Here is a 20,370-nt window from a genome sequence, read left to right as displayed (position 1 = left end):
TCTGAACTGGAAGTCACTAACGGTAGACCAGTAGAATCTGCACGGACACACAATTTTCTGACAGCATTCTAGAACCAGTGAAAGAGATTTTTTTTTAAAGCAATATTTAATCCAACTGAAATACAATATAGGATTCCTCGCAGTACTTTTAGCAAGTGATGATTTTATCTGTTAATTTCAACAAGATCCATGAAAGTTTATGACCTCACTGAAGCGTGTTGCATATGAATGTTTGTCTGTAGACTCAGTAGAATAGCAGGACAGTTGGACGATTTCTGAAATATTTTGCCCCCATGGCATAAAAAGTTTTACCTGCTCACCTCTGAGTGGGATTAAAAGGAAATTTGTCTTGGATGCCTGATTCTACTATAAAAGGTTTTTAAAATAAATATTACATTGCAACGTAACATTATCTAACCTTCCAAAAGTAAATTTTTGTAAACAGGAATTCATTCCTAACCATGACCTTTGCTTTAGTCATATTTATTGGCTTTCACTTTCTGGAGTCTGCAATATGCCCTCAAATTTCAGATTTCATACAAGCTGAAATAGATATGAAGCCAAGCATTCTATGAAAGCCAGATTATATTTGCGGATTTTATGGTACTTCTGATAGCTATATGTGGTTTCTTAGTAGTTTGGTAAATACACCTTTTTTTTTTGTGATTGGCTTTCTAGCTTGTCAGTAAGGTTAAAGGCTACATTTTTCCATTATAATACTATTATTGTGTTTTCTTTTGTTACATACTGGATCTGTACAGTGTTTACCTCTGAACTGAACATAGGATCATATTTGGATCATTAGAAACTGTAAATGCTGTGAATAAATATTTTTTTAGGATAGATCCTTAAATTCTAGATATTGATTTCTCAGTTACATGGATGCCAAGTAAAAGTTAATGAGACTCTCCCCTTTTTTCTTAACTTACCAAACTTTCTTGATGTTATGTGGATACATGATGTATTAGGTGTATCCGTAGAAACATAGATAAGGTTAAAAAGGATGTTTTGGACTGGATTCAAACAGGCTTTCCGTTAATGTACTATTATTATATTTCAGTAAGCATAACATCTCTTAAATTGCAGTAATAGAAAAGTGACTTTGTACAAATGTCACCTTTCTGTTCAGCCAGTCTTCTCCCTTTGTGTCTGAACCTTCTCTCTTTGTCTTACACAGATTTTTACTCTTGCAGATCTGTGGAAGAGCAAGCTGGATTCTATTCTGCCTCATACCCTTAAAAAAATTGATCAGTAAATTGAAATTGCAATATATTTATTATCAGTGACAGATGTTAATAGTGGCAGAATAAACACAGCTTGATTTTTTCAAATATTATGTTGTATTTGAAGGCAGCTGAAAAAAATCACTGTTACTAGTAAGCTGAGTAAATTGGACCTAAAAATTATGAGAAGAACATAAATATGGAACCTCACAATGTCATCTTAAGGAAGTCACTTTTTCAGAAGCAATGTATAACAAAACTTGAAAAGATACCCAGTGATTGTGCCCAGAGCTACTTAAAGAAGCTGTAGTCCGGGCTGATTGTCCTAAATCACAAACGTTTTTCTAATGTTGAAATGACATTGTTTCCTGCTTGTTTACAACACTGGTCAAATAACTTCTAGTACCGCATATATTAGCACCTATGTTTATAAATATCTTGGAATCTTGTAACACACTTCCCTCTGCCAAGTCCAAGCAATTGTGCTACATTTCTAACTTTTTTTGCACTTCGTTTCAGGCCTGGGAAAATCATCTGAGAAGAAACAGATCAATCGTAGTGGATTTGTTTCATGGGCAGCTGAGGTCCCAAGTAAAATGCAAAACATGTGGGCACATAAGTGTTCGATTTGACCCTTTTAATTTTTTATCCTTACCTCTTCCAATGGATAGCTACATGCACTTAGAAATTACAGGTGGGTAGTTGAATTTAAATCACTCTAGTCTTGCCTGTCCTAAAACATACTCATTTTCCAGCAGTGATGCAGAACAGGTTTTCAGGGCACAGTGGTAAGAGTTCTGTCTACACTGGCACTTAGCACTAATGCAGCTGCACCCTTCTTGGAATTGAGGTAAAATATTCTAGCATAAATGTGCCCTTTTACACTACTGAAATCTACCTCATTTCAGTGGGCTTAATTTACACTAGAACAAAAAAATGATTTAGCTGTCAAATATTTACGTAGCAGTGAGCATAGTTCAGGTGCTGCTATCTGTTTTGTCTCAACGAAAAGATTTGATGACTAAAGTGTATATGATTCAGAATTTGAGGCCGCCTAGACGGCTTTCAGGTCAGTAGCAATTTGATTATACAGATAATCTTTGAGAGAGTCTGCCCAGTACAGAACTGTACCAGGAACTTCATACTTTTTACTGAAGAAAAATCATTTTTCATGCTTGGATCTTGAGACATGAAAATAAAGACATAGTGTTTGTTTTAAAAAAAAAACAACCCTCTTAACTGCTGCTTCCACACTTAAGCAGGTAGTGAAGGTTCTCTTGTCTAGTATTAAGACCTTCTTTTGTCTTTGAAACACTAGAAAAGTGTCTGGTAGTCGATGAAAAGATCAAGTCTTAAAATGGAAGCGACAGTAGCTTTTTACTAAATGAGAAATGTGACCTGTATTATTCTCACACAAACACTGCCATTTTGCTGACTAAAGTGTGTTTCTTTCTCTTAAAGTAATTAAATTAGATGGTACTACCCCTGTTCGATATGGGCTCAGACTGAACATGGATGAGAAGTATACAGGTTTAAAAAAGCAGCTAAGTGAACTTTGTGGGCTAAAACCAGAACAGATTCTTCTTGCAGAAGTACATAGCTCTAACATAAAGGTAACATGCTTTCATTGATACCAGCATCCTTTCACTACTTAGAATAATTACTGAAGCCTGAACATCAACATACTAAAATTCCTTCATATCTCTTCAACATAAGATCTTGTCTACATGAACACTGTAGTTCTTGTCTAATGAACGCTGTAGAACACTTTAGTTTAACTAAAGATATGATTTTTAAATCAATTTAGTTTAAATGGTGTGAGTCCATGTGAATACTCTTATTTTGGTTTAAACCAGGGTTAAATTAGAAATGGTCTAAGCTGAATCCAAATAAACCACTCTTAAACCAGACTAGACCCAAGTTATTTACACCAGTTAAACTAAAATTATTTAAAAATCACATTTTTAGGTAAAATGATACAACTTTCGCATTTTGACCAGGCCTAACTCAAAGACAAGCAGTGACATAATGTGTTTAAACACTACCAAATATTTTAGGGCTGAAGCCTGATGAGAAATAACCTATGAATTCTAAATAAAATTTATATACTTTAAAGCCAAGTCTGCCATCACAAAATGTTTTTCAAAACTATTTTATGTTTGTGGAGAGCAGGGGCTCTGGCTGGTAAATGGACCGTCAGTAGTCCACAAAGCACTTGCTGGTGGTTTGTGGAGACCTGGCAATTCCCATGGTGCTGGTTCTCCTTTTCTGCAGCAAAGGATGGAAGGAGGCACAGACTAGATGAAAAGCTGAAGCAGACAATTTTTATTAACATTTTCAGCAAATAAAATATGCAGGATCACAGTGGAAAATACTAAATTGTATTATATTATGCTGCTATTCCTTGTATTCTGTTTTTCTCTACAGAACTTTCCTCAAGACAACCAGAAAGTTCGGTTATCAGTGAGTGGGTTTTTATGTGCTTTTGAGATACCGGTCCCAGGATCCCCTACGTCAGCTTCTAGTCCTGTGCAAACAGGTAAAACAAAATTATTCATTTTCCTGTTTGTTTAAATTAACCCAAGAGTATTGATCAGATATAGATGGCGAGACACAGGAAAAATCCAAATTTCAAATGGGGAAAGAGACAAAGCTAAAGAAAAAGCATGGTTTGGAGGAGGGGAAGAATATTTCATATACTCAATTGGATAGAATAGGAAATGTTTAAAAAAAAACAACCCCACTGTGACCAGTTCTGGTTGCTGTTGTTAACTATGTATTTGTAATTAGATTTGACATCAATACTGGGACGACAATATCTGTGCCGTGTGTTTTATCCAAGGACTTTAGTACACTCTTTATAAACCTTGATTAAACTTCACAACATATCATAATCTTAAATTTACACATTTTAAAAAGAGCATAACAGAGGCACAGAGAAATGATTTGCTGAAGGTCACCTAGTGAATCTTTGACAGAGCTGGGAACAGAATCTGATTCATTCTCCTGTTTTGAGCAGTAGACATTGCTAACAGTGGGATGTATATTGAGACTGAGACTGGCTACATCTGCTTCTCAAGGACTTAATAGTTTTTGAAGTGGTATTAAGGGATAGATGTGAATGTTTATCTGTAGTCCATGTATACTATGGTGTGTAGATTCCTGGCATTAAGTAAATGACATGGGTCACTGCTATACAAGATAGCATTTAACAAGCAAGTTTGAGCAGATTGATTTGTAGCTAAAGCAGCTGAATCATAGTTCATAAATATTAATAGTGCAAGTATCATAATTCAGTAATCATGTGTTTGTACTTAAATTCAGATCTCTCCACTGGACCATCAGCTAATGGAATGCTCAACATAATGATGAATGGGGATTTCCCCAGACCAACACTAATTCCCAATGGAATGCCAAATACTATAGTGCCATGTGGAACAGAGAATAACTTTGCCAATGGGATGATGAATGGTCATATGTCCTTGCTTTCTGATAGTCCATTTATAGGCTACATCATTGCAGTCCACAGAAAAATGGTTAGTATATTCTGCACTAGTTACAGTGTGTGGTGTAGGCTACTTGTAAAAGGCAGTGATTTTTTTGGGTGGAGCTGTGATGAATGAAAGTATATTTGCAGCCCTAAGAAGAGAACACAACTGCTTATTTATTTGCACAATCACCTGTTATGTAGACATACATGTGAAGTTGTAGGAGCACGTGTTATGCTTTCCTTTGAAAGTTTAGCCACAATGTCTAATGTAGGTGTTTTACTTTCCTCAGTGACTCTTAGCATATTTCCTTAGTGCTAAGACACATTTTTGACCATTCATTGTAGTCCAATCTATCTTGCTTTCAGGCGTCCACTCTGATCAGAAGAAATCTGATTTGAGAAGCTACTTGAAACTCTTTTCTTTCCCTTTACCTGGAGCAGCATCACCTCCTTTAAAGAACAAGTTTAGAGTTAAGGCACATGGTACATTTGCAGGTCATTCTGTTAGTGTCAAATGCTCTTTGTAAATGCATCTGTAGCCAAGTTAAACTGTAAATGTCAGGGCTGGTTAACTGAGTGCCTCAGATAACTCTGCACTCTGTATACTTTCTCAGCCTTCAGGCATTAGAAGCAGTTAACATTTACAGCCCGTGGTTTGTGGGCTAGAAGGCTGCATAACTTTCGTTTTCATAGTATATTTGTGTGGGGCTTTTTTTAACCATTGTCCAAAACTGCCACCATAGCCCTCATGTAAGTGTTGGTAGGAGATCTTTTAGGGAACTGGTGTAATATTCTTTAGCAGATCCAAACTAGTTATGCAGCCCCATAAGGCAAAGCAAATTGCTTGCAGAAACTCCATCAAAAGTTCATGTTTAGAGCTTTCTATTTCTAGGCATTATATTAGTGGTGGGGGTCAGCTGGCTAATACTAGTTTGTTTTATCCAGGGGTCTCAATATGTTTTATAAACACAAATGTATTAAGCCTCAACATCTGTTACACAGGATGTATTGTTCCCATTCTTATAGATAGGGAGAATAAGGCACAAACGTTAAGTGACTTGTCCAAGATCACCCAAAGTCCACAGAGCCCAAATCTGACTTCCTGTTGTGATTTCTAGTCACAATACCATCTTTTTTTTTCAAGGGATAAACACTGGGCAGAGTTTATGCTAGGGGATGGATAACTTACATGTAGAGATGCCGCTTTACATTTTTAAATGTTACCAGTTGGTGGGGAAGGGAAAGACATAAGTAATATTAAATAGAAGTTTAGTTTAATATAGGTTTATGATGGAAATGCTGATACAGCCTAGGAATTGCAGTCTATATGACATTTGCTATAGTAAATAAAAAGACAATGACAGAACTTCCAGACCATAACTCAACTTTAAAAAAAACCATTTTTTAATGCTGACTTACTAGCATGATTCAGAGAAGCGCAGTGATTTTATTGTAGAATTATTAGTCTCTTTCAAGATCAAACAGAGCACAGGAAAATACTGAAGTGAATGACAGGTGGAAAGAGTCAGCTTTCTAATGGTCATATCAGTTAATGCGCACACAAAAATACATTACGTTCATTCCTTTAATTTGTAAATACAGATGCGGACAGAACTATATTTCCTTTCATCTCAGAAGAATCGTCCCAGTCTCTTTGGAATGCCATTAATTGTTCCATGTACTGTTCATACTCGGAAAAAAGACTTGTATGACGCAGTATGGATTCAGGTTTCCCGGCTTGCCAGCCCTCTCCCTCCCCAGGAAGCTAGTAACCATGCACAAGACTGGTGAGTTGGATGTGCTAACCTGTGGCTTGGGATTACTCTTTACTATGATACAGACCTCCTTATGAGGATTCAGAAGTATTAGTGCTTAGCCTTGCTTTGTCAATTTAATTGCTGACATGAGACTTTCCATAAGATGAAGATACGGTCTTAATGCCCAATTAAACTCTAAATGTCAACTATTTTAGAAACTGTTGCATATATTTTTAGCTCAAATGCATTGTTGCCTGTGGATTTCATCTGGTGAGTTGTTTTTGTAGCCATGTCATCTTTATGGATTACAAATTAAATAATGATGTCCTTTAATATAGTTATCTATCTTATGCTTTTAGGTTTCAATTTAAGTTATTCTTACATACTGCATATTTTTGATTCATAATTGATAATTCATTATGCCACTTGGTGCAGGAAAATAATTCACTTTTTTTGCTCTGAGCACAGTTGATGTATTTTAAGAATTAGATACTGATACTGTTCTTTCTCTGTGAGGCTGTGATTTTAGATGGTCTGGAATGTAATTAATTGCATAAGTAGCTTGTGCGGTGGATTAATTTATAGCTGAGTTAATTTAAACAAGTGAGTCTGTTTCTATGTTAGCTAGGGCCGTAAATGGATACTCTGTCAATGGCAATCCTACTCCTGGTGAAGTTAGTGGGAATTTAGCTTTTAACTTGAATGGGATGAAGGTTTGGCTTTGTGGCAAATTATTAAATGTATACAAAGAGGAATGAGACTTGAAAGAGAAAAGAGACAAGTATACAGGACTAACAGACATAAGCCTGGTTTAAATGGAATTAAATATGTCCATGCAGGGTTTTGTGTGGATTTAATTAAATAGTTCTTGTTCTCTCTCTCTCTCTCTCTCTCTCTCTCTTTCTCACACACACACACACACACACACCCCTACCTACTTTTAGTTGTATCTGTGCAATTGTGTGTGTAGATCTGGCCGCTGGCACATCTTCTTCTATATCCCTTTGTTCACATCAGGGTGCTTTCTTGCTGCATTATGACTGCTAAACAAGTCTCTTACATTAAAACATTTAATTTGCTATGTTAAAGATGTTTCAAATGAGATGAGTGACCATTTTCCAATTTCATGTATTCCTATGAACCTCTGATAATCTGGACTATTACTTAATTGGCTCGATGTATCTGCTAGCATATGCGGAGAGAATTCTACTGTTATAGAGTCTTATGTGAGATCTGTTACCTCAGCAGGATCTTTAAAAGTAATTATGAATTTCCATCTCTGCAGTTTTACTGTCCTTGTCAGGAAATGGTCCAATAGCTTTATTTTACCTTGTGATAAAATGAGGCTTGTAGTATGATTGTGTGATTGATTGATTTGTCTTGTAATTATGCCTGCTACTCTTTGGACTCCTCCCTCAAAAATATGTTGCAGCTTAATGTGACTGTCCTGCTGAGCAGACTTACAAAGCAAACATTACAGTGTGTGTATTTGGAATTTAGATGACACAGGGAGGCATCTTGTTTTGTTAAGCAGCTCTCAACGGGTTGGAATTGTCTCCCTTAAGCGATGTTCTCATGCATCATCATGCTTGCTTACTGTATTAAACGTTCTTCCAAGCAAAAAATCAAACATAGGGTGAATAGTGTGTGGTGTATGGTAAGGAATTTGAGCAATACTTATGTTTCTTGTTGTATTCTGTTCTGTTTCAGCGACGACAGCATGGGGTACCAGTATCCATTTACCCTTAGGGTGGTTCAGAAAGATGGAAATTCTTGTGCTTGGTGTCCATGGTACAGGTGAATTGCTCTTTCTAGGATTGAGCCAGGGGATAACTTAATCAGAAATCTAATTTATGGTAATGGATTTTTGATAGATTTCAGGACTTCAAGAGGTAATATCAAACAATGAGAATTTGGAATTTAATTTAACCAAAACCCCTAAGTGGCAGGCTTTCACTGCAGAATTGCTTTTATGACTTACAGAGCCGAAAACTATTCTGACACACAAGCTTCAACATAGGAGACCAGCACCAAGTTTTCAAATATATTTTAACCCATTACATTCCTTAGGACAAGTCAATACACAACCCCAAAAAAGAACAAGTCTGTGACCACCCAAAAGCCCTTACTGCTTGTCACCAGGTTGCTTTCTCTCTGCCGCTCTGCATGGAGAAAATGTCTTTCTATTTCAAGCCTGCCCTTCCCAATGTAAATCATTGCCTCCTAGCCTGAGTAGGAATTGACAGTGACAGTAGGTGGCTCATCTTGGGGAAAGGCATGTATGAGCTGCTGTAGAGAAGAGCCTTAGCCTATTTCTCAGTAGCCAGAAACCTTTCCTCTTAGTCTAGAACACCCTCAAGTCCCCCAAAGCCATCAGAAATTGACTTGTCCCTATGATGTGAAACACTTGAAAATTACCAACTGTTCTTTAAGGGTTAACACTCAGCTATACCTTAGGGCCTATTCATAGTACCAGTATAACTATTCACCTAAAGCTGGACTATATCGCTGTATAACCATCTTACACCCTGAAATGTTGTCCTCACAAGCAATTAAATCATATATATTAGATCAGGTACATCTCTTACTGTAGGAGACAACCAAGCTAGTGAGTGGTTATATATGTAATGCAGCTGGGCCCTTAGTGAACCTGAAACTAATCATGTTGACTCTATACTGGGCAGTCCTTGGCCTACCTTGAAATCCTACCTGTGGATGACTAGTCTTCACAAGGGCCTGTAGACGTTATACCCAGGAAAAAATGACTGAAGAGAAACAAAAAATAAGCCTACTTATGTTACAAACTGTCATAGAAGAGGAAAATCTTGCCTTAACTTATAATCCACCCTGCATCACACACACGTAAAAGTCTACACAAAATTTGGAAAGGGGAAGAGAGCCGCATATGACAGATGCTAATCATGCTGCATAATGCACTGTTGGAAAGCATTCAGGTTTGTCTTGATTACAAAAAGAGTGTGTGCATTAGCTATCCCGCTGTAACATCCTAGTGGAGACAAGGCACTGTGATTTTTTTAACTGCTGGGTAGCTAGGCAAGGTCAGCTGTGGGTGGGGATATAGTGTTGAGTTTGCCAATCTACCTGGTGCCCTGTCTCCACTAGGATGTTACAGAATGATCACTAATGTGCCTGGGTCATCCTACTGTAAAAACACACTTTTCTGGCACTGAAGACAGTCTCAAACACCACAGTCATGGCCATGGTCTAAGAACAGGAAAAAGAAGGAGAACAAAGTATCCTTCTGGTTAACAGGGATCTAAGTTATTGGATAATTCATCTGTCACCATTGAGGCTAAGGTTTTTTTAATTTATTTAGATTTTGCCGTGGTTGTAAAATCGAGTGTTCAGAAGACAGGGCTTATATTGGAAATGCTTACATCGCCGTAGACTGGGATCCTACAGCCCTTCATCTCCGCTACCAGACATCACAGGAACGGGTAAAATCATTTACAAAATAGACCCAGCAGCACATCATTAGGTTGCGATATTTACTTGTATTTTATTAGCTCTGAAATGTATCCCATTTTAACATCACTTTCGTGGTTGTGTGCTCTCATCACTAGTCCATCTCAGCAGGAGCGAGATTAGAAACATATTCCCAGTATTTAGGCACTTGCATTATTGCTTTTGTGTTTCATCCTCTGCTGAAATAATGAATACAAAATCAATAATGGGAAGAGCTAACTCGAAGGTTGTCTGTAAAGGGCAATTTGTGTGACATTGGTATATCCATAGGTCTCTTACTTAGTGATGAAGCTTTTGACAACTACAAAAGGTGCACATTCCCAGTGCATCCCAATACAATAACATGTGATTTAGTCTCCATATATGCACTAAATATAGGACAACACCCACAAAAAAGAGAGGCTCCAAACTTGAAAGCACTTGGGCACAAGCTGAACCTAATGCACGTGAGTAGCCTCATTAGTTTATTGGGACTACTTACGTGACTAAAGATAATACATGTAAGTGATTTTGGGATTGTGATTTGTTTGTAAATTGTGTAACTTGTGCCCTCATGGGTAACTTCATAAGCAAAAAAAACCCCCAAAACCCAAGATGTCATGTTCAGTTTGTACATTAAAAGAATGTGTTACCTGGCTGTGCATAGTTTAAATAAACATTTTACAAATAGAACTTGGCTGACAATTTTTGAAATTTTAATCCTAAATAAATTAAAAATATAACTTTTTGGTTGTAATCTTTTGAAAACAGACCCTTCTTTGAGTGATCGCTATACATTCCTACTCATGGGATGCACCCGTGGTGCAGCTTTGAGTGGAACATGTCACAGCAGTGCCTGTAGGAATTGTCTCCCATGCCTACTATGCTAAGAAACAAGGGGTGGCAATAATTTTTTTAAAAAACCATAGCTTTACAGGTGGATGACCAGGTCAAAAATAAGGAAGGCAGAAATCTGGTACTTAGAGGCTCCAAGCTGTGTAAAGAAGTTACGATTGGCAGAATCTACACGAAAAACCAAGGTCAGGCCAAAACTTTTTGCAGATTATTTTCAGAATGTGAGGTTTAGGCTGAGTGACACTAAATTGGGAGGAGATTTTAACTGCATAACAATACTCCTGTATTGATGAATAAAGATGGTAACTTAGGGAAAGATGGAAGTTCAACTACACACCTCAAGACTTAAAGGGTATCTGCCAGACATATGGAGAGTTAAACTCTGCTGGCAAAGACTGATTTCCTTACCCTTGATCCCTACACACATGTGTAGACTGGTTGTTTTACTGTCAGCCACTATTACAAGGAGCAGTTAATGCCTCTGTAGGCATCATGTAATGGTCCAACCATGGTCCAATGGATGTCAGTCTGAGTCTCCAATAACATGTGTAGTTCAACAGGAGACCATGCCCACTTTAAAGGATGCAGTATGAGTGAACATAGCATAGGAAACAATAATATAGTACTTTAAATTGAATAGTAAAGATAAATTGTCTCTAGAGAGAATCTCTGGGAAGTAACCCAAGTGGTGCTTAGAAGGTAGCTAATAAGCTTAGCTTCAAGTATGAGTAAATTCTAGAGGATAGACTAAAAAGAATTGCATCTAAATAATGGACCCGTGGAGCTATTTGCACGTCTCATTACTTTGAGAGGGAAAATGAATAGCCTATTAACAGAAAAGATGGGAAAAGCCATTAAGTACATACTACAATAAAATAACTGTATTTCCTAAGGTTGTCCTGTGTTTTTGATGGCTACCATCCAATTGCCATGGACCTCAATGTGCCTCAATTTGCCTATATGTAGACTGAACGCGTAATACTTGTTGTATCTTATGTGAGTGTCTGAGGCTTAATTAGCATTTGTAAAGGATTTTTTCAGATCCTCGGATGAAAGGCAATGTATGCTCCTTATATTTATTTCCTTCCTTCACAATAGAAACGGAGGAATCAGACAAAAATAGGACGGTCTTTGAAAAATTCTATAGTAACATCTCTCTACCTAATAATCTTAAAGAGGAGACATAGACGAGTTATTTATTTTAACTAGTTCTAAATTTCACAATGGTTACCAAAGCATGGGCTTTAAAAAAAAAAAAAAAAAAAAGTCACTGCTTGAAGAAATTCTATGTAAAATAAACTATTTGAAAACAGTAAAGCCCCAGGCCCTGCTTATTCCGTTTTTATAAAAAAAAACTTGACTTTTTTAGCCACTCCCTCCCTCCCTCCATCTGACACCTTTAATGATCTGAAGTGGAGAAACTTGCTATCCTCTGTATTGCAGTCATACCTAAGCCCCTGAAAGATTTATGTTCCTGAGCTTCACATTAAGGTGGCAGACATGTGACTTTATCACATAAAATTGTTTTTGAAGTTCCTTGCAAATAAGTTAAATAAGTTACTCCCCAATAAGTTTGCAAGATACTTCCAAGAACCCTGTACATGAATCTGACATACTTGATATGTTTTTGAGGTACAGTAAAACCTCAGTTACGAGCATCTTGGGAATGGAGGCTGTTCGTAACTCTGAAATATTCGTAACTGAACAACACATTATGGTGGTTGTTTCAAAAATTTACAACTGAACGTTAACTTCATACAGCTTTGAAACTTTACTATGCAGAAGAAAAATGCTGCTTTCCCTTTTTGTAGTTTGTTTAACACAGTACTGTACTGTATTTGCTTTTTTTACATCTCTGTTGCTACCTGATTGTGTACTTCGGGTTCGAAATGAGGTGTGTGGTTGACTGGGCAGTTCGTAACTCTGGTGTTCATAACTCTGAAGGTATTAGGAACGTTTCCAAGATACAAAGTTCATCTTATCTGGTAACCTCTTTAGATTGTAGAAGAGCACGAAAGTGTTGAACAAAGCCGCCGGGCTCAGGCGGAGCCCATCAATCTGGATAGCTGTCTAAGAGCTTTTACCAGTGAGGAGGAGCTGGGAGAAGATGAGATGTATTACTGTTCCAAGTGCAAGACTCATTGCCTAGCCACTAAAAAACTGGACCTTTGGAGGCTTCCCCCTATTTTGGTACAACTTTCAGTCATTTTCTTTTTCTTTTGGGCAACAGTAAAAACGTACACTCATCACAAGAGTTCGGATTGCTGGGTACATCTTCCTACTTTCACAGAATAAGGAAGGTTTAGATCTACCTGTGTTCCCTTTTGTCTCAACTGAATCATGGCTATCGTAGGTGACCCAACGTGAACTTGCTACACATGTATTATCAGTTTTATGTAATGTAAACGGAAGATGCTGTAACTCTGCTTAAATGTGTTGTTCTGCTGCAGCAAAGGATTGAAATGTTCATTGCATTTATTGCAGTGCCATTGGTTCTGTTACCTTTATGGAACACAGCCTTGTTCTCTTCTTTAAATTATGCAACATCTACATTTGCTGCCTTTAAATTTATAAGTTTTCCAAAGAACACAAAGTATGCTTTACTGTTTATTTATTTACTAAAGCTTTATCTCCTACCTACTGTTGGTTGGTAGATGTTGCCTCTGTAGACCCAGATATCACACACATTGTACAATTCAAATTGATTTGTGTTCTAATCTTATAATATGTATATCTCTGGAAGGATAAAACAAACATTTAAATTACTTGATTAGGTCATTGTGATATAACCATCACCTTGTTTTCTTTAATGTGTTTCACCCTAGATAATTCACCTGAAACGATTTCAGTTTGTAAATGGTCGCTGGATAAAATCTCAGAAAATTGTTAAATTTCCTCGTGAAAATTTTGACCCAAGTGCCTTTCTGGTACAAAGGGATCCAAGTCATTGTCAGCGAAAGCAACTAACTCCCCAAGTTGATGACCTTTCTGAGCCACGGATTCTGCAAGGGGAGCCTAAAAAAACAGATCTCCAAAATACTTATACATCAGGTGAAGGGGATGTGCTGAACAGGAGTCCATCCTCATTTAACACTAGTAGCATCTTGAATAATATCAAAGGTAGGGAATAAATAGTCTCTCTGTATAAATTGCAGTGTAGAAATTAGTGATTATTGACCTATAGCAAGAAGTATAGTAGTTCTTCTTCAAAATCATCTTTACTCTGGAACTTATAAAATACAAGCCAATTGAAATGTGTACTCATTGTCAAAGAAAAATTATTTGAGTTTTATTGATTCAGAATTTAAATTTATTCTGAAACACTGATTTCTGCCTCAGTTTTCCATTGTAAGCCTATTACAGCAGTCATTAATAAGAAGTTGAGTTATTCAGTGTTGGTATATATTGGCATTTCAAATTTTCTGTGGCTTGAAGTTTTCAACTGCTATATGTGCCATTGTAGATTTGGGGGGTGGGGGAGTAAGTAAGCAAGATCTGCCAGCTAATCCATGTAAAATTAATAGTCTCAATCTGAGTTCTGACTATAAAGTATGAATTGGTCGCTAAAAAGAAAACGTTATCCATCCCAAAAGTTTAGTTTGTTAGTATCTCTAGTTATTGGAAGAAATCTTGTATTGGAAAATCTAGGCTTTCAGCTTGCTTACTTAGAAGGTTTTAACTTCTTTCTTTTACAGCATCTCCATCACCAGGGAGGAAAAGTGGAACCAGCTGTCCTTCAAGTAAAAACAGTAGCCCAAATAGCAGCCCCAGGACTTTAGGAAAAGGTAAAGGGCGGCTGCGGCTACCACAGATAGGTAAAAACAAACTATCAAATAGCAAAGAAAATTTGGATGCACGTAAGGAGAATGGTACTGACCAGGACCAGAAACTTACTTCTGACCAAGGAGATGCCATTAGCAAAGGACACGTTTTGGGTGGTAGCCAGAGTGAATTATTCATTTTTCAGGATGAGATGACTTTAGCCAATGGATACATTTGTGAGCAGAATGCATATAGTAATGGCAGTATCAATGGTGTGATTGATAACCACAATGAGGAGGATATTACAGATGACCAAAGAGAAGTCTGTTTTAACCCTATTTACAATCTATATGCAATTTCGGTAAGTTGACATTTTATATAAGTAAAATATGCATAAACTGCTATTTTTTTTTTTAAGTTTAGAATTTCACATGCAATGTGCATGAAGGAAACAGTTGTCATTGAGAAGAATAACAAAAAGGTGAATTAAGTGGAGTTATCCTCAGTAAATTCAGTTTACCATAAAGCTGAATATAACTGAAAAATTAATCTCTGCACAGCGCTTTTCTGCTTGAATATTTCAATCAGTCATAGAGTTTAAAGCCAGAGGGGGATCACCAAAGAGGGACCACCAGATCAGCAGGTCTGACCTGATGTATTACAGGGCCACCAACATCTTCACACTACACCCAACAATTGAAATTGTGTGCCACAGGCAGAGAATAGGTGCATCAATGCCTGAAGCCCCTGCAATGGCAGGGAACTGATTGTGAGATATATCCAGATAATCCTGGCAAGCAACCTTTATTCCACGCTACAGAGAAAAACAAAGTCACTGCCAATGTGGCTTGGGAGAAAATTATTTCCGATTCCCCCCACATACAGTGATGAGTTAGACCTGGGGTAGGCAACCTATGGCACGCGTGCTGAAAGCGGCATGTGAGCTGATTTTCAGTGACACTCACATTGATAGGGTCCTGGCCACCAGTCTGGGAGGCTCTGCATTTTAATTTAATTTTAAATGAAGCTTCTTAAACATTTTAAAACCCTTATTTACTTTACATACACCAATAGTTTAGTTATATGTTATAGACTTCTAGAAAGAGACCTTCTAAAAAGGTTAAAATATATTAGTGGCACACAAAACCTTTAATTAGAGTGAATAAATGAAGACTCGGCACACCGCTTCTGAAAGGTTTCCGACCCCTGAGTTAGACCCTGAGCATGTGAGCTTTGCCAAACTCAGATATTCAAAAATATATGAAATACAGCACAGTCCATAAGAAGTTAGGATTGGAAGAGACTTTTCAGGTTACCTATTCCCACTTCCTTTGTCAAATAAGATCTTTCTTTGCTCTGATTCCACTGGGAATGTTTCTAACGTTTTTTGAAGATTTTTAATAATGGGGACTCAGTTCCTTCCTTAAGTATATTCTATTTCACATTTTTTCATATTGTTAAATGTATCCTTATATCTAACCTGACTGTTAGGGAAGTGGAAGTGATGTGGTGAGAGCAACAGGCAAGGAAAATAGTCTTTGCAGCAGTGTTTTAAACATGCTGAAGCAGAGAGATGTAGGCACCTGGGAGGCCAAAGAAGAGTGGTTGCAGTAAAGCAAGGGACAGGATGTGAAAAGTGTGGGGGTTTTGTTTAGCTTTGGTGACAAATTAAGAATCCAACTTACTTGATATTGTAGAAGATAACGAATTGGTAATACATGGATATGGGAAGGAATTAGATACTTTCAAGGATAAAAGTGATGGGGGAAATGGTGGAGTCTAAGGTTTTCTAATGGAGAAAGATGAATGCAGGAAAAGGGTGTGAGGGAGAAATTTAATTGAGTTTGGCCAGATTGAGCTGGAACTGCCAGAAGATCATCCATGACGTACCTTTTATCGCCTTGAATAATGCAATTGGTTTGTCCTACTTAGATTGTAGCTAGAAACCACTCTAGATTCCATTGACACCTGAGGAAAGAGCTTTGACCAACCAGAGCCTAAAACATGGAATCATTCAGTAGATGAGCATTTTAGGATCTGTTGATTTCAAGGGATGTCTTGAACCATTGTGACTCAATGACAGAAGGCAGATTGGTTGCAGTCTCAATGAATGATATATTTTTAATACAAAACAAATCTTTTTTTAGTGCCATTCAGGAATTATGGGAGGAGGTCATTATGTCACTTATGCCAAAAACCCAAATAACAAGTGGTACTGTTACAATGACAGCAGCTGTAAGGTAAATATTTCATTTACATGAAAGATTAGTTTTGTGGGGCTGAAACCCAACGTTATGTGAACTGTTTGTTTAGAAATATGAATAGCTTGAAAATTAGTAACATATGAACATTGAAATGATGCCCTGAAATTGTACTTGGAAAACTTTTAATATTAAAATTTGAATATATGCTGCTAACAGAGTAAGGAAACATATTTGATGATTTTGAGACAAAATGGAAAAGTCACCCAATAACAATCTAGACAAAATAAATTGTCATTTGTACTAGACATTTTGAATTGAAGCTACTGGATAATTGTGGTTTAAATATTTTCTAAGTAGTTGCATTTATTATTATAAAAGTGAACTCATTTTCAAGTAAATAATTTAGCCTGATTAATAAAATAAGGTAGATTGAGAAAATGTGACTCTTCTAATTGTCCATTTAAAATGATTGTTTCTACAGTAAATGCATGTATTTAAGTTCACTGATGGTAGCACAATGGTACAACTGCAAGTTTTAATAAATGTTTGTCCTGCTTTACAGGAATTACATCCTGATGAAATTGACACCGACTCTGCCTACATTCTTTTCTACGAGCAGCAGGGGGTAGACTATGCACAGTTTCTGCCAAAGATAGATGGCAAAAAGATGGCAGACACAAGCAGCATGGATGAAGATTTTGAGTCTGATTATAAAAAGTACTGTGTTTTACAGTAAACAAGTGGTCTTCCATGGACCGTTTGAGAGCATGCAGGATGAAACTTACATTTGGCTACAGTGTTATTGAAGTGAACGAGCTAAATGTCATTTGTCGTATCCTGTGATCAGAAAGCACAAAAAGAAACATCTAATTAGCTAGCAGTTAACATAAACATTGTTTTTGTTCTAATATCTCACTACATGCTCTAAACAATTCTGGTGTTAGACATCAGATTAAAACTGCCATTGGCCTTTAAATAAAATGGTTTGATGAAAGCCAACGAGGACCAAATAAGAGCTAAATGAAATAGTCCAAATAAGAGCTAAACAGAGCAGTGTAGAGTTTACCAGTTATTCTAACAATCCTAAGGTTCTCCTTAGATTCAAGATGATGGAAAAAAATTGTAGTGTTGTCTATTGACAACATGATATTGCTACCTCCTTTTTCCTGAAGTTTCATCCCATTTTATTGGCAAGACAGGGAAAGCAAGAAAATGAAAAGTGCACAAAGGTTGCAGAATGGTTATGGAATGTTTCCATTTTTGCCACTATTTATGTGTATTGTTGCTTTCAATATGTTGGGAGCACGACCAAATCATTATTTGAGAGCAGATTGATTTCTGCACTTGAATGGTTTATTATAATTTGTTTTCTCCACATGTTGTTTGTGCAAATCAGCAAGTTTCATAAATGGCTATCCGGCCTGAGGAATCCTATCTTTCAGACATTGAAAAGTCTCCAGAAAAAAAAAGAGAGAGACTGTTCAGGCTGGAGGGAATATTTGTGGCTATATGCGTTGTGTCTGAATGTGCACTTTGCACAAAGTGCTCCCAACTCATTGAAGGAAAGATGTTATGTTTCATTACTAGTGTTGCTTTTAAATTTTGCACTTTTAAAAAAATTCATACAATTACAATTCAAAAGCATTGTTTATTTTTGTTGCTGTAAGGGCCCTGGATGTCACTATTGGATGGATGTCACTATTCTCTACTATGTCTTTTAAAACATGTCAGAAAAGATGGTTGTCAGATAGTTATGTTAAGAGGCAAGAAGGATTTTTGTTCATTTCTTAATTTAAACTGGATTTGGTTTTTTAATTGGTTTGCATTTTCAAATTTTCTTATTGTAACAGGCTAGGCATTAATTTGCAGGGTTTTTGAAAAAAAACCCACTTTTTAACAGCATTAATCAACAAATTTGCTACTACTTGGCATTCATTTTATTACTCACCAGCTAGATTCTGCTTTTCTTGCCCATCCAAAACCCCCTTTTAATTCAGTTGGGGCTTTGGCTTGAGCAAGGAATGCAGGATTGAGGCTTGTTCAAGACTGGAAAAAATGTTATTTATGAGTAGGCATTTCTTTTAGTACTTTAGCCAGGTTAAATTGTTAGCATATCTGAATCGAGGTAAATGTTTTTCACTCTTTTTTCAGCCTTTTCTTCAACTAAGCCTCAGCAAGTTAGTTATTTTATCCTTCATTTCCTTAAGCATCCCTCTTTAGACTTGGCATAATTACTGATGAAATTTACATTTACATTCTAGATCTGTAAAATTAGTTAATATTCAACCCCCTTTCAGTGTGTTCTACAACAATGCCAAATCAACTGGTAAGTATCTACTTTTCAGAAAGGGGCTGTTTTTATCCATTTAAGAAACTATATAAAGTTGATCATGCTGTCTTTACTCAGGCAAAACCCCCACAATCTTAAATGGAAGTTGTACTTCTGTAAGGATTGATCAGTTTCAAAATAAGTATTGTCTTTGACCTAAGATGCCGATCCCTATTCTGTGTGTTCTTTTAACCTTTAGAGTGGTCTAAACAGTGAGGTTGAAGAAAAGCAAATGTTATGAATTTTGGAATTTTTCATTTTGGGATTTTGTGATCACATTTGTCTATATCTCCCTAGCCAAACTCCATGAAAATTGAAAGATTTTCAAATTATTTACTTTAACAGATTTTATTTAAGCAGGTAGCACAATCTACTAATGTTGTTTGATCTTTTGTGTTTGTTACATTTGTTGTAATTTTTTTTTAATTAAATTAATTCATGAATTAGCAGGAAATTTATTAAGTTAACTACATTCACTTTGTAAATTATTGTATAAAACTTATTGACAATGCACTGACTTTAGAAAGATATTAATGTACATAAATACCCTGTAAATAAAAGTGTTGATGTATTGGAATATGAGCTGTATAAAAAAAGTATCAGTAATTGTATATGGAGTGAACCCGTTTATCTGTAACTATATTATTCAGACAGATTAAATACTGTGGATGCAGCCCAAGTGTCATAATTTCTTTGTGTCAAAGTTAATTTTTAATGCAAGTTTATTTTTTCTACTCTGAAGTTTCAATACTTTTTTTTTTCAAAGAGTTTCTATATGTTTTTGGACCCAAAGGATTGAATGGAATGACTAGGTATATTTATAAATTCTTTGCAGTATTGTTAATGCACCCGTTAAAATGAGCTAAAAAAATTTCTCTGTTTATTTTTAACTATTGCTTTTAATTACTTTGGATTATTTTAATTTGACAGTGTTCCTTTTATTTTCTGAACGTGTTAGGTTAACCATATTTTTAAAAAGTAAATTTCCATACCTATCTTGCAAATAATATCTTAGCCTATTAAAGTGAAAATATTAAAAATCTAATTTTCTGTCATCTTTTTGCATTTCTTGCAACTTTGGACAATAAAAATAGATTTAGTAGTTTCGTGTCAATTAGCTTCATGAGAACATAAAAGTTAGCACAATATTGTGATGTTTGAGTTGACCCGAAAGTTGGGAAGTGTTCATGCTGAAAATCTTTGTTTTAGAATAAATGGAATTTTAACAAAATTGTGCAGTTTTCTATCAGTTCAAGTTTTCTTAAAATCTTTTTCACAAAACTTA

The 20,370-nt window shown here is 36.3% G+C and overlaps 1 protein-coding gene across 1 annotated transcript in view; it reads left to right on the top strand.

Moving 5' to 3' along the window:
* USP32 (ubiquitin specific peptidase 32) overlaps nt 1-19,758 on the top strand; it is a 127,996-nt gene extending 108,238 nt beyond the window's left edge. Inside the window, exons 22-33 of the mRNA XM_050929690.1 lie at nt 1,743-1,917; nt 2,685-2,836; nt 3,651-3,762; nt 4,548-4,759; nt 6,316-6,500; nt 8,181-8,267; nt 9,808-9,928; nt 12,789-12,980; nt 13,616-13,910; nt 14,486-14,913; nt 16,700-16,792; nt 17,319-19,758. Of these exons, the coding sequence (XP_050785647.1) occupies nt 1,743-1,917; nt 2,685-2,836; nt 3,651-3,762; nt 4,548-4,759; nt 6,316-6,500; nt 8,181-8,267; nt 9,808-9,928; nt 12,789-12,980; nt 13,616-13,910; nt 14,486-14,913; nt 16,700-16,792; nt 17,319-17,492 (2,226 nt within the window). The 3' untranslated portion in view covers nt 17,493-19,758. The remainder of the gene's footprint in view (nt 1-1,742; nt 1,918-2,684; nt 2,837-3,650; nt 3,763-4,547; nt 4,760-6,315; nt 6,501-8,180; nt 8,268-9,807; nt 9,929-12,788; nt 12,981-13,615; nt 13,911-14,485; nt 14,914-16,699; nt 16,793-17,318) is intronic.
* The last annotated feature ends 612 nt before the right edge of the window (nt 19,759-20,370 follow it).

Source organism: Gopherus flavomarginatus, chromosome 19 (genome assembly GCF_025201925.1).
Source record: "Gopherus flavomarginatus isolate rGopFla2 chromosome 19, rGopFla2.mat.asm, whole genome shotgun sequence".
NCBI lineage: Eukaryota > Metazoa > Chordata > Testudines > Testudinidae > Gopherus > Gopherus flavomarginatus.
This window is presented reverse-complemented; position numbering and strand designations above follow the sequence as displayed.